General features: G+C 48.1%; 1 protein-coding gene across 1 annotated transcript; it reads left to right on the top strand.

The window, feature by feature from the left end:
- Positions 1-5720: 5720 nt before the first annotated feature.
- Positions 5721-6308, top strand: LOC132947754 (uncharacterized). Its single transcript, XM_061017998.1, has one exon. The coding sequence runs from the start codon at positions 5721-5723 to the stop codon at positions 6306-6308; it is 588 nt and encodes a 195-aa protein (XP_060873981.1).
- The last annotated feature ends 8100 nt before the right edge of the window (positions 6309-14408 follow it).

Genomic DNA, 14408 nt, shown 5'->3' with positions numbered 1-14408 from the left:
TATATAAAAAAAAAACTTATTTCTGGTGAGCCAAAGGATAAGTAGTTTGACGCAAAATGGTCTGACCCACACAGCATTTGTCAATCAAAACAATTGTATAAATATTGAATTTCAATTGGATTTAAGATATTTAAATTTAAAAGTTAATTAATTATTGATAAAATATTTTATTTTTTACGCTGTAACCAAAACATTGTATAGTTATGAATAAATATTGGCTCAACAATATTTAATTTTTAATGATGATTAAAAATTGAATAAATCTTAAAACTCATAATTTATTCAATCTTTATTATTAATATTCTATCTATATTTTCTATTCATTGAATAAAATATATTTTATTTCCAATAGTAATTGGAAATTAAATGTATCTTATAATGTAACATTAAATAACTTAACTATATTTATATTTATTTTTTGTTAATACTCATAATTTATTCAATATTTATAATTATTATTCTATTTTTATTTTTTATTCATCGAATAAAATATATAGTATTTTCAATGCAAATCGCAAATTGAATGCAACTTAAAATGTAACATGAAATACATTTCCTAAAAAAATATGTATTTATAATCTTTAAAAAGTATATTATAATTTTATTTTTATCTTCATTATAATAATAATAAATAATAATATATAATAGCGATTACAACTATACAATATATAGAACCGAGCGAACATGATATTTTATGATATTTGTAATTTTGTGTATATAATTTTATATTGACATGTATGTGAATGCTCAATAATTCATATAATATTCTATGGTATAATATAATATTAGGTACCTAATTGCAATTAAAAAGCATATATAGTTGCTGTAATAGTTTGGTGGATATATATTTTGAACTTAAATATATATACACGCGTTATAATTAATAGGTACTTATAATCGACTTATACCCTTTTACACGCCCAGTGACAATATATGTATATTATATATTAACAAGTATAATGTGAAACTCATAGAATGTGCAGATGTAGCGGATATGTATAGCGAATATAGAATTATTCATCAATCACTATTAATATAATGCACTTAGAACTAATAGTGCCTAATAAGTTATTTTAATTAACTTATTCAATAAGACATAATGCACTGCATAGACGATAGACCTATAATAAACTAATGGACATCGCATAGAGGTTTTGGCCGTTACTGTGTGCCGAAACATTATTTATATAACCCAAAACATGCTTTTTCTCTCTTATATGTTCAATTCTCATATGTTATGTTGTCTGGATTAACCATGGCAGGACGTTAGCTTACAGGTCTATGATGCACTGACAGTATACATTGTATAATCTGCTGATACGACTCAATAGTACTAATAACTATTATGTCGAAAAATATCCTTAATATGGCTCAAGAACGTGGTCTATAGTCTGTCACTACAATAGTACAATAATTTACAAAATTGCTACGACCTAAAAGTATTGAAAATCGTAAACAATTAAAACTGTCATCATTTAGTACCAGCTATATACATATATGATAATAGCTACATACCCAGTGCGTATTATATTATTATTGTTACCGAGTAAAATCGCCGATAAAATGAATATTTTTATAACCGTTATCTGTGTGTAAAACCAATATTATTCTATATGTTTAGACATGGAAATTGTTGATAAAGAGTGAAGTGCGGGGTACGCGTTGCACACCATATCGCGTAGTTGCGTATTTTCTTTTTAGTTATTATTTATTATTCCACGTCTTGCACTATTTTCAACTAATTTGTCTACAACTGTCGTCTGTACGGATTATTGTATTAATACGACGATAACCGTTTACGCCGTTGTTACGCTTCAGATTTGGTAAGTGACACAATATAAATTATACATAATATTATTATATATGAATATAGTGGTACCGATAGGCACTAACACTAAACCATTTTATGAATCTTCTGTTTTTTTTTGTAATTAAGCTTCCGTGTTATTGCCGATTTCACTGTTGATATACTAGCTGTTACGACTGTCGACTGTACGTATTATTAACTTATTGTCTTTGTCACTATACTGTCATTAATCTAATTATGTCAAACAATAAAAATATTAGTAGGTCTACTAAACGTAGACGATTTTTGGAGGATCTGGAAATGGTAGATTATCTGTATGACAATGATAAAAATGTAGAATGTGAACTACAACCAAGTACATCATATGAAGTAGATTATAATTTAGCCAATGAAAATACTAATTAATCAGTATCAAATGCCAATAAACTATTTACTGACATTAAATTACCAGGTAGTCCAATCTCATGTGATGGGTTTTCAATTAATTCTTTAAATGAAGCAGATAATGAATTTGAAAATGATTTATTTTCTTCAGATTCTGATTTTGACGAGAATTTTGATACCAATGATCAACTTAAAATTAGTTGTTCGTTTGATATGTATGAGGACGAAGATTGTATTTTAAAACCATTAGCAAAATGGGCAGTAATCTCATAATATCACTCTCAATTCTTTGTCTTCATTACTGAAAGTATTAAAATGTCATAAATGTTTTAAAGATATCCCAGTTGATGCTAGAACTGTATTAAAAACAGATAAACCTAATCAATGTTATGATATTCAAATTGTGTCACCTGGTTTATATTACCATTTTGGGGTTTCTAATGGCTTAAATTCTCTTGGTGATATGCTGGTGCATTTTGATGATGTAATTAAAATTGTAATAGGAATTGACGGATTACCCCTTACAAAAAGTTCCTCAAGTACATTTTGGCCAATTTTAGGATATGCTCGATACCAAGCTATTAATCCTTATAGTCAACATAATATATTTATTATAGGGTTGTACTGGGGAAAAGAAAAACCTCAATCTTGTAATTACAAATGGCATGCAAACAAAGTTTGGTAAAAAAATTGTGATAGTTGATACTTTTTGTTGTGACTGCCCCGCTAAGAGTTTCATTTTATCTGTAAAAGGACACGCTGGTTATTCATCCTGTATAAGATGTAGAATAGAAGGAGAACGTATAAACAATACAACATGTTTTTTGGAAACCAACTTTTCTAAAAGAACTCATTCGGATTTCTTAAATCGTGTGGATGATGATCACCATATCACTTCAACTGTTTCTATACTTACTGAAATACCAGGTGTAAATATAGTTGAAGTTTTCAGTCTTGACTATATGCATTTGGTATGTTTGGGGGTTATGAAAAAGATGCTATTACTCTGGTTAGGTGTATCAAAAAATGCTCCTGTCAATGTCCGTATTCCAAGTCGAAGTGTTAACAATATTTCAAAGCATTTATTGTTATTGAATACCTTAGTACCGAGTGATTTTTCAAGAAAATGTAGAGGGTTAAATGAAATTTGCCGGTTTAAAGCAACTGAGTTTAGATTATTTTTATTATATACAGGACCTGTGGTCTTAAAAGATATTTTAAATAATGAATGTTATTTTCATTTTTTGTGTTTACACATCAGTTTTAGGGTTCTCTTATGTCCTGGTAGTTCTGACAAGTTAGTGAATTTCAGTGAAAAACTTATTAAATACTTTGTTGAAAATTTTAGTAAAATATATGGTCCTCAGTTTATTTCTCATAATGTGCATGGATTATTGCACATTGTTGACGATTATAAAAAATTTAAGTCGCTTGAAGAGTGTTCATGTTTTCCTTTTGAGAATTACATGAGTTTTAAAAAAAATGGTCCGAAAGCATGAAAAACCACTTGAACAAGTTATTAAACGTTACCATGAATCTTTATTCTTTAACCAACCAATTGTTTTGAATTCTCAAAAAAAAATAATTTATAAAAAACCTTACAATTATGGACCTTCAGTATTTGAGCACTTAACCGTTCCACATTTCCAGATAGTTTTTAAAAATAATATTAAAATAAATATTAAGTCTTCATCTGACAGCTATATTGGGTTCACAGATGAAACAGGTCTTAAAATTTTTAAGGTTTTTAATGTATGTCGTGATTCTACGACAGAAAGAAATGTTTTTGTAGTTAAGCATTTTGAAACTATTGGCATTTTTTTTGATAAACCCATCAGTAGTCTTAAATTAGGTATTGCTGTGGTGAACAATTTATCAGAATTTTATTCCACCATAGACATTGAGAATACTGAATTCGTAAAATATATGAGGTTAGGTTAGGTTAGGTTTACCTCCCCCGACGGGACCCACCTTGTCGTGGTGGGGGGGCTCACGGGCTAACGCCCTTGCCAAGAGGTTCCATCCTGGGGTTCGCCCCCGGACTACATCGACTTATCCCTGGGCTTGGCTGACTGGGGATAAGAGGCCTGAGCATGCCTTTCGCAATGAAAAACCGGCTCCCTCAACCCCCAAACCATGATGGGGGTGTCACTTGGCACAGAGGTAGTTGTGTCGGCGTGGAACCTGTTGGGCTCTGCCGCACCCAACAGTATATAGGCTTACCACTGCACCAGGCTCTGCAGTGGTGGACGACCCTTTCCTGTGTTTGCGTGGGACCAAATATGGAGGACAACAAACAGAACCCAGATGCACCAGCTGGCCAATTGGTGCAAAACAGCGGAACACCCACCGGTCAAAGGGTGAATACCTCAGAGGTGAAGAACAAGGAAATAGGAAATGCTGGAGAAATTAAGACTGCAGGGAATCTGGTGACGAAGTTGTTGGCCTCGTCAACTTCAAGTCAAACAAGCCAGAACGACGTAAATATGGAAGAGGCAAATGCACGTTTTTTCAAGTACCTCCAGCAAACATACTCGGTGGCTAAGAGCCTGGATGATGAAGTTGCTATTGCCACCAACACCAAGAGAGAGATAAAAACCCTCATAGTCCAGCTATCGACCAACGTCAAAGGGCTGATACAGTGGGGAAGGCTCACGGGTAAAGTGAACGTCAGTACCTCGAGTAGAGGAAACCAAACTGACCTTGGACCCTCTGTACTTCAACCCACAAACGAGGTGCCTCCTGAGTCAAAGACGACAGGAGTACCGTCAGGTCTCCAACCAGGGTCGACCCCTGCAGGCAAGATCCCCTCTCCGGATCGCACACGCTTTGAGCTCCTTGCTGCCATCGAGGGACTCCGACAACAGCTGAAAACTCAGGGGGAAGCTGTTGGGAAGCTAACAGAGCAGGTAGAGAGGTTACAGAACCAAAATCAACAACAGGAACTGCCACAACAAAAGTCGCCGAAGCAGCAGCAGCAGCAGCGAGAGCCACAGATGCAAAGAAATCTACAATTTCAACAAAAACAGCGGACAGACGACTCTCAGGACCGCAGCAGTGATACCGGAAACTGGGAAACGGCTGAGAACCGGCGAAAGAATAGGCGTAGGGTCAAGCCATCGCACCAGCGACCATCAAATAGTGAGGCGTTGGAACCACATAGCGACCCCTCGCGAAGACAGCAACGAGACAAACGCCAAGTCGAAACAGGAAACGAGAACGAGAACGACGAACGAAGGGGAGGTAACGGTAGCTCAGCGGGAAAAATTGCCAGAAATCTAAGGAAAAAACTGCCCAAAAACGAAGCAATCATCCTTAATGCACCAACGACCGGGTCAACCTACGCTGATGTCATCAGGAAGGCGAAAGAAGCTGTACCAAACCTAAAAGAGCTGGCATCGAAGTGGTCGGGACTAGAAGAACAGCAGCAGGTGACATTCTCCTAGAGGTTGGCAGCAAAGAGGAGGCTGAACTCTTTGCTAAAAAACTAAAGGAGAAGCTCGGGAATGAGGTAAGCGTAAGAAGGGCCATGAGAACGGCACCAGTGCTCATCTCAGGACTTGACGAGTCAACAACCATAGAAGAGCTGAGGGCAGTTCTTGCTGAAAGAGACCCAGAGCTAGCAGACATCAAACCCTTCACCATCCGAACAGCAGCCAACGGCTGGAGCACTGCAAAGATCGAGACCTCGATACAGTCGGCATTGCGGCTAGCTGCTGATCCCAAATTGAGGATTGGATGGAGCAACTGCAGGATAAAGCTGCTCGGGGAAAAGAAAAGGGTTTGTTTCCGATGCCTAGAAACCGGGCATGTAGCAGCAGGATGCCAGGGGGAAGATCGTTCCAACCGCTGCATCAAATGTAGGAAGGATGGTCATGTGGCCAAGAATTGCGAAACGCGAGCCACGACTGGGTCAATGCCGCGTAATGAGGCCGGAAGGACCAACGGACCAGGTCCTAAGAACGGTCCCGCTAGTGCCTCTGACGTACCACATGTCGCAGGCACTGTCGGGACACGGCTGTTTTCAATACTATCTGCACAGGCGAGCCAGGGCCACCAGCCCCATCTGTCTCCAGTGCTTGAGCCACGAGGACACCGCAGAGCACACCCTCACTGAGTGCCCCTACTGGAGCGCGTTCCGGGTCCCTCTGGCCACTCAGCTGGGGCACAGTCCTACCGTGGCCGACATCGGCGACATCGTGTGCGGCCCCCCCTTCGACCAGCTCCCGGCAGACCAAGCAGAGAAGCTGGCGATCCTGACGAACGCGGAGGAAACGTTCCGCCTGTTTTACCGGATGGTCGAGGAAATCATGTCAGCGAAGGAGGACGAGGAGAGAGCCCGCCAAGCCGCAGAGCGAGCTGATGGACCGGACGTATAACCCGTTGTTTGTAAAATTAGTTAAGTTAAATTTTTTGTAGCCGAAGGCAACTTTGGGAGAGTAGAGTCTCCCCATTTGTAAACCACACCACTTATGTATTGTTGTTTGTGACAGGCAGCGAGTGAGAGATTGGCTCACCGCTACTGATTTAAGCTTGTAATTGTGATTGTGATCAATAAACGATGGGGTCCGGAGGGGAAGTAATGCTCACGCGGTTCCTCCTCTGGTCCTCGATTTAACTGAAAAAAAAAAAAAAAAAGGTTAGGTTAGGTTAGGTTAGGTTAGGTTAGGTTAGGTTCCCCCCCAACGGAACCCACCTTGCCGTGGTGGGGGGGCTCACAGGCCTACAGCCCGTGCTAAGAGGTTCCACCCGAGCGCCGGCCCTGACGTTCTGTTTGGGTCGGCAGGTCTGGTCCACCTGCTAGCAGCAGCAAACGGATCCAGAAGGAAACTGCAAACCAGAGCCAGCCCAGACCCAACACGTTAGGTTAGGTTAGGTTAGGTTAGGTTAGTTCAGCGGTGGCTGTCGTGGTGATCGGACGTGTCTCTGTGTCGCTCCCGCGGAAACTTTGTTTTCTGACCGAAATAGTTGTCCGTTTTTTACGCGCTAGGTGCTGTTTGAAGCGTCACACCATTCTGCGTCGACCCATCCAAACCGCGTCGAAATCGGTTGCGATCCCAGCGAGAAACCCAGTTTCTCCCGCTCTAGGGCGTTGCTGGCTACTGTGCTACGCACAATTCCGTAAGTCGATAAAAAGTGCGCGTTCGGGCCGGTGTCGGTGTTGAGTCGGCCTGATTAAAACACACCGCACCCTCCCGAAGGGTTCGGTGCATCGCGCACCCCCCTCGGACCCCTAGGCGCCGTGAAATCAAGGGAGTCAAGATCCAGCGCCGCCGTGACCTTTGCGGCTGAAATACCTGTGGCACGTTCGCGCGTAGTGGCCCAAAAGGTGCGTCAAGAGGAGACAGATTCGGGGACACCCTGTCCGACGAGGTCCGACAAATATCGGGTGAGTGATCGTTAGTTTTACCTCATCCCTATAGCAGTACACGGCCGCCCAAAACCACCTGCGCGAAAACGGTTAATCCAAGAAACAGCTGATTAACAGCTGTTTCCGCGTAGGGAAGAACTGCCCCCGCGTGATAAGGCGACGGGGAACATCTAGTGCCGTGTGACGAACTGTCTGTGAACAAGCGACGGCGCAACTTGTCACCCGGCGGGAAATTCAAAATTCCTCCACCACGGAGGAAAGCTGTAACACAGGTTCTAATACCCGCAGAAGATCGGGGCATAGTACAAAGTAGTTTTTTAGGGGTACTGCGTGGATTCCCCCCACCAGGAACGAAATCCTCAAACCCCCCCTTCCACTTTTTTGGTCGGGATAGGGACAGTAAAAAAGGATAGGGACAGTGAATAAGGATAGGGACAGTGAGCAAGCTAGTGCAGGCACCGATACCTCCGGATTGGGTGCACCTACATCTGCTCTCTGGATAGGTGACGCAGGGGAAGTGGTAGCAGCAAAGGGGGCAAGGGTCGCCGGACCTCCCCCTTGCCATGAGCAACCCCAACGGAGCGGTCGCCGTGGCGACTTCAGGGAGTCAATCTAACCACGGTGTTGATCCATACACGGCGATGAAAGTACTCCGCTCGGTGCTACACACCCATGATGGCGGGTTCAAGATGCTGTGGCAGAAAGCTGATGCTTTAACTCCGGCAATCGACAAGCTGCGCAGTGAGACCGCTAAGGAGGCGATCGCTGGGCTCTTAGATGTGATTGCAGGCCTCAAAGAGAGCCGCGATAAAGTCAATAGAGCGTTCAATCAGGCTTGGGAATCAGTTGCGGCGGAGAAAGCCGGACGCGATACCACTTCACCGAAGACCGCTTCCGCAGATGCTGGGACCCAGTCTCCTTGCTGGTGGGACATCGGTGGTGCGCCAGCCCAGCAAACAACCGGGGGGGAAGCCAGTTCATCAACAGCCGCACCACACTCTTGGACTGAGGTGGTGAGGTTAGGTTAGGTTAGGTTAGGTTAGGTTAGGTTGAGACTGCAAGGGCGGCGGACTCCGGTCGGTCCGACAAGAGGAGATCAGCACGAGACAGCAAGGGCGGCGGACTCCGGTCGGCCCGTCAAAAGGACGAACGAACCAGCACGAGTATCCAGAGCGGCGGACTCGGGTCGGCTCAGGAAAATAACAGACACCCACACACAACCTGTAATAATTGTAAACATAAATTTGTTGTCATGTATAAAGAGGGGGGTAAGTCGGGGTATTGTCCCGTCTACCCCCCTCACGTATGTATAAAATGTTGATTATCAATAAACGATGGCGGCGTCGCGGAAGTAATGCGAAAGCTGTCCCCGCGACGCCGTCGGTGCAAACAGGAAAAAAAAAAAAAAAAAAAAAAAAGGTTAGGTTAGGTTGGTCGGCAGAGTCCTACCCCCACCTCCACGTGGTGCCGACTGGAAACGGAATTCCGGTTCCGGCCAACGGGGGAGGCACAGAAGGCAAACTGTATAAAACCGAACACCGGCGGGTCAACACCAGCGACCAGAGAGGGCCAACATCGCCCTCCAACCACCGACAACAGACCGAAGGCTCGATGCGAAGACAACCGGGAAGGTTAGACGGGGACCCAGGGGCTAGTAAACTCAGCGCCCCAGTATCATCATCCGAAACTGCCCTGACCTAACCAGCGGAGGTTTGCGCCGGGGCATTAGTAGGACGCCCGCAGCACGATTCGTCACCGTCCGGGCGATCGCGATTGATGAGAAAGGGCGCTAGTCAGAACGCCTCAAGAAACCGCCGACCGGTCAGTCGACGCACCGAGCAGCACGCAGCATACCAGACACGGAGGAAACAGAAGGAAAACTGTATAAAACCGAACACCGGCGGGTCAACACCAGCGACCAGGGAGGGCCAACATCGCCCTCCAACCACCGACAACAACACAGGCCGAAGGCTCGAAGCACAGACGACCGGGAAGGTTAGACGGGGACCCAGGGGTTAGTAAACTCAGCGCCCCAGTATCATCATCCGAAACTGCCCTGACCTAACCAGCGGAGGTTTGCGCCGGGGCATTAGTAGGACGCCCGCAGCACGATTCGTCACCGTCAGGTTAGGTTAGGTTAGGTTAGGTTAGGTTAGGTTAGGTTAGTCCGGCTCCGACCGCCATACCGATAACACGCACCCGCGTACCGCTCCCGAGCAGTTTTTTGTTTTCGACGAAAAAACTCAACCGATCTGAGTGAATCCAGTGTCTATCGCTCCGTCTCGACTCCGCCGTCACTCCAAGACATCGCGCGTCGAATTCGGCCAAAGTGCGACCGAGAAATCGGAAAAAGAGTGCGCCGAATCCGCCGCCGCCGCCTAAAATAAAGTTCGTTCGCAAAGTGCGTCTGAACTGTTCGTTCGCAGTGTCTATCGCTTCAGCTGCACCGCACTAAGCGAAAAAGCCTTCGCGCGTGAACGTAGGTGCAAAAGCCAGTGCGTAACGGCGAGTTAAGTGAGCCGCGGCCGGCTACCCGCTCGCACGGCCACCAAATAACTGCCGATCCCCGGCTAACCAGACATCCAACAGCCCCGTTCGACACATCGAAAAATCCGCGACAACATCACGGATCGATTGGTGTACTCAGCGGGCCTGTAAGTCCAACAGAAAAATTTTCCGACAAGGGTAAGTGAAATTAAAAAAACACTACCTAAGATAACACGGCCGCCCGGTTTTTGACACCGCGATCGCGTCGGTCGCGCGCGCATTGATACCCGTGGCGACTGCCGACAGTTGCCACCGCGATCGCGTCGGTCTGAAAAAATCGGATTTTCAAATCAACGGTACGCGACAACCAGCGCTCCGATCGAGCAGCGGAAAACGCACACGGGTAGGAGGCATCGCCCTCTACCTCCACGTGGAATTTCCCCTCACCCCGTTTCACGGAAACACCGTTATCTCCGGCGGAACCGAAGCCACGACCCCAGGACTCGGGCACAAAGCCCCGAGGCACCTCCCGGACGAGGTCCCCCCAAGGGAAAAAAACCAAAAAACCCCCCCCAAAATTTTTTTTTTTTTTTTTTTTTTTTTTTTTTCCTTCCCAGGCCTTCGCGACCCCGCTTTAGGCTAGGTAGCCATGGCGAAAAGCATCCCAGACAGCTGGGACATGGATCAAGACCCGACCAACAACCCTCAACACAAAAGGAAGGGGTCAAGCTCACCAACTCAAGCGAGCAAATCAAAGAAGAAGCCGGTCAACACCCCCAACGTTCCGACCAACATCGACCCAGAAAGTCTCCTCGGCGCCGCTGCTGACGCCACAAAGTACGCGTGTGAACTGGTTGAAGGACTCGCCGAAGAATACCATCACGAAGATGAAATCGGGCCATGCCTGAACAAAGTTGCCAAAGCCCTTGACCTGGTATGCAGGGCACTGCTCCAGCTGTCTAAAGAACGGCACGCCGCATCACAAAACGGCAACCGAAAAAAAGTGGATGCCGAGACCAACACTGAAATCGCACTACCAACTCCGCAACCGCCCCCAACTCCACATGTCCCCGGAAAAAAGCAGATGACGAAATCGGCCAAACAAAGACAACGAAACAAGAACGCCAAAATCAAAAACAAAAACGACGAAAGGACCCCGACTCACGCCACCCCGGCCGAGAAGCCGACGACCTCAGGAGAGGCAAAAACAATCTACCCGGAACAAGTCGAAGAACCGTTCACTGTAGTGGACAGGACCGCAAAAACGAAAATTCCCCCCAGGACCCAAACGGCCAGGAAAACGGTGCAGAGATCTGCGGCCGTCCTGGTCAAGGTCCCTGAAGGCCGGACTTACGCGGACACTCTTCGCGCGGTGAGACTAACGGACATCGACTTTGAGGGCATGGGAACCCACGTGACGTCGATGAGGAAGACCCGAAACGGGGATCTGCTGGTTGAACTGACCAAGGGGGCCAAGGCCACCGCAGCTACTGCTATCATCCGTGACAAGCTGGCGGAAAACATGTCCGGATCCGTGGTCACCAGACTACGCCACACAGCCGAAGTCGAGATCACGGACCTCGACGAAGTGGCAACAAAAGAAGAGGTCCTTGCAGCCATCCAGAAGGCCATACTCGGCGACGATCTTCCCTCCGGCGAGGAGATTAAGATAACCGGTCTGTGGGCCACTCGGGACAGCCGACAAATGGCCACCGCAACAGTGCCCATCGCCATCAGCCGCAGCCTGACGTCCATCCGCGTTGGCTGGACGCAGTGCCGGGTCCGTCCGCGCAGGCCGGAGCCTGCGAAATGCTACCGGTGCCACGGCTACGGCCACGGCACGCGGCAGTGCACTGGGCCTGACCTCTCCCACGCGTGTAGGAGATGCGGCCTCACCGGGCACACCCAGGCCACCTGCGAAGAGGCCGACCACTGCGTCGCTTGCGACCGCCTCAAGGTCCCGCGCGTACCCCACAAGCCCGGCTCCGGGGCTTGCGCTGCACGACGGAAAGCCATCTCTGAGATGAACGCCTCCTCCAACCGAAGATGATCTCGTTCCTCCAAATAAATCTCCACCGGAGCTTAACAGCGCAAAGCTTGCTACAACAGACCGCCGCCGCAACTGGCGCCCAAGTCCTCCTCGTCTCCGAGCAAAACTGGAGCCCGGCTCGAGACGACAGGTGGGCGGTCAGCGACGATCGCTCATGCGCGGTTGCACTAACAGCGACGGCAGACTTTGCACCCGAGTCTTCCGGGTCGGGGCGCGGGTTCGCCTGGATCCAGACACGCGGGCTTAGGATGTACAGCTGTTACACCTCCCGCAATGACACCGAAGCAAACTTTCAATCCTTCCTCCTGGACATCCAACACTCCATCCGCTCAGCCGACCCACAGCTCCCCATAGTGATAGGAGGCGACTTCAACTCCTGGTCCCAAGAGTGGGGGTCAGCTCGGAACGACGAAAGAGGTGACCGATTGTCAGATCTGGCAGCCAGTCTGGATCTCCTCGTGGCCAACGCAGGGACCACACCCACGTACTGTAGGGCAAACGCCGAGTCAGTCATCGACGTCACTTTCCACCGCCTCACCGCACCGGGGGCCATTCGCGATTGGAGGGTGCTCGAAGACGTGTATTCCGCCAGCGACCACCGCTACGTCGCGTTCACCCTAGACAGAGCAATTGAAGGCGAAGATATCGGTGGCCCCGTCTCCAGAGGCTGGTCCTACCGCCAACTAAACCCCGACGCCTTGGCCGCATACCTCGCCAGTACTGCAGAACCCATCGTACGCGGCGAAACCACTGCAACAGAAGCAGCCAACTCACTCATCGAGTACCTAGAGGGTGCCTGCGACTCCTGCATGCCCCCAAGAACGCCGCACAGAACGGGCAGAAAAGAAGTTCACTGGTGGTCGACCGACTTGACCACCCTCCGCAACACGACCATCAAACTGCGCAGAGCACATCTTCGGTCCTCGCGCAGGCGCGACCCCCAAGGCACAGTAGACGCTCACCGCGAGGCGTACACCACGAAACGGAAGGAGCTCCGCAACGCCATCCGGGACGCCCAGTCCAAAAGCTGGGCAGAGCTTTGTAGAGCCGTAGACGACGACCCCTGGGGACTTCCCTACAAGGTGGTCACCAAGAAGATAGGGCGAAGCCGTCCAGGGGTCGAAGCACGCGGCAGGGAAGCGGCCATAGCCGATCACCTGTTTCCGGATCCCCCGCCAACAGTCTGGGCCCACGAGCCCCTCCTAACCGACGACCAACAACAAGGCCATGATTTCACCATGGTCGAAATCCTCACGGCCTGTAGAAGACTACCAGCGGGTAAGGCTACTGGGCCCGATGGCATACCCAATGAGGTCCTACTTCACGTAGCGCGACTCCGTCCTCGGGTTCTACAAAAAACGTTCAACGCGTGCCTGGCTCGCAGGGAGTTTCCTGCACGTTGGAAGACGGCCAGACTGGTGCTCCTCCACAAAGGATCCGGCAAGCCAATAGACGAACCATCGAGTTTCAGGCCGCTATGTATGCTCGACTCGGCAGGCAAGCTGCTAGAGCGCTTGGTGCTCGGCAGACTCAACCAACATCTCGATGACTCGGGTCAGCGATCGGAAAACCAGTACGGCTTCCGCAACGGTAGGTCGACCGTTGACGCAATCGAGCGAGTGCTCCAAGCCGCCCACGGCGCGGCCACCGGCGCTGTACAGCATCGGGACATATGCGTGGCCGTCTCGCTAGATGTGAAAAATGCGTTTAACACCGCGCCTTGGAGGAGAATCGACGCCGCCTTACGAGCAAGTCAGACCCCATCATATCTGATCAACATCATACGATCGTACTTGGACGATAGAAAACTCCTGGTCAGCCAGTCGCTGCTCAGCAGGAACGTCACGTGCGGCGTCCCGCAGGGCTCGGTCCTCGGACCAGCCCTATGGAACGCGTTCTACGACAGACTCCTGGAGACGGAGATGCCGTCGGGCGTCCAGCTAGTGGCTTTCGCCGACGACTTGTGTGTCCTAGGCATCGCCCGTAAAGGAGAAGCAGCAGCAACCTTGCTGAATCCAGTGCTGGAAAAGGTTTCTGACTGGATGACAAGCAACGGACTCAAGCTAGCCCCTGCGAAAACTGAGGCCGTTGTCCTAACGAGGAAAAACGTCTACGACGAGCCTGAGCTGTTCGTAGAAGGTCACGCGATCCCGATCAAACCGTCCATGCGGGATCTCGGCGTGGAGCTCGACACGCGGCTGTCCTTCACAAAACACGTGCAACAGGCTTCCCTCAAGGCTTCCCAATCGGCGCTGGCCATAGGCAGACTCATGCCCAACATCGGCGGTCCGTCCCAAAGTAAGAGAGCG

This window comes from Metopolophium dirhodum, chromosome 6 (assembly GCF_019925205.1).
Source record: "Metopolophium dirhodum isolate CAU chromosome 6, ASM1992520v1, whole genome shotgun sequence".
Taxonomy (NCBI): domain Eukaryota; kingdom Metazoa; phylum Arthropoda; class Insecta; order Hemiptera; family Aphididae; genus Metopolophium; species Metopolophium dirhodum.
The sequence above is the reverse complement of the archived record's forward strand: the minus strand, read 5'-3'. Positions and strand labels throughout refer to the sequence as shown.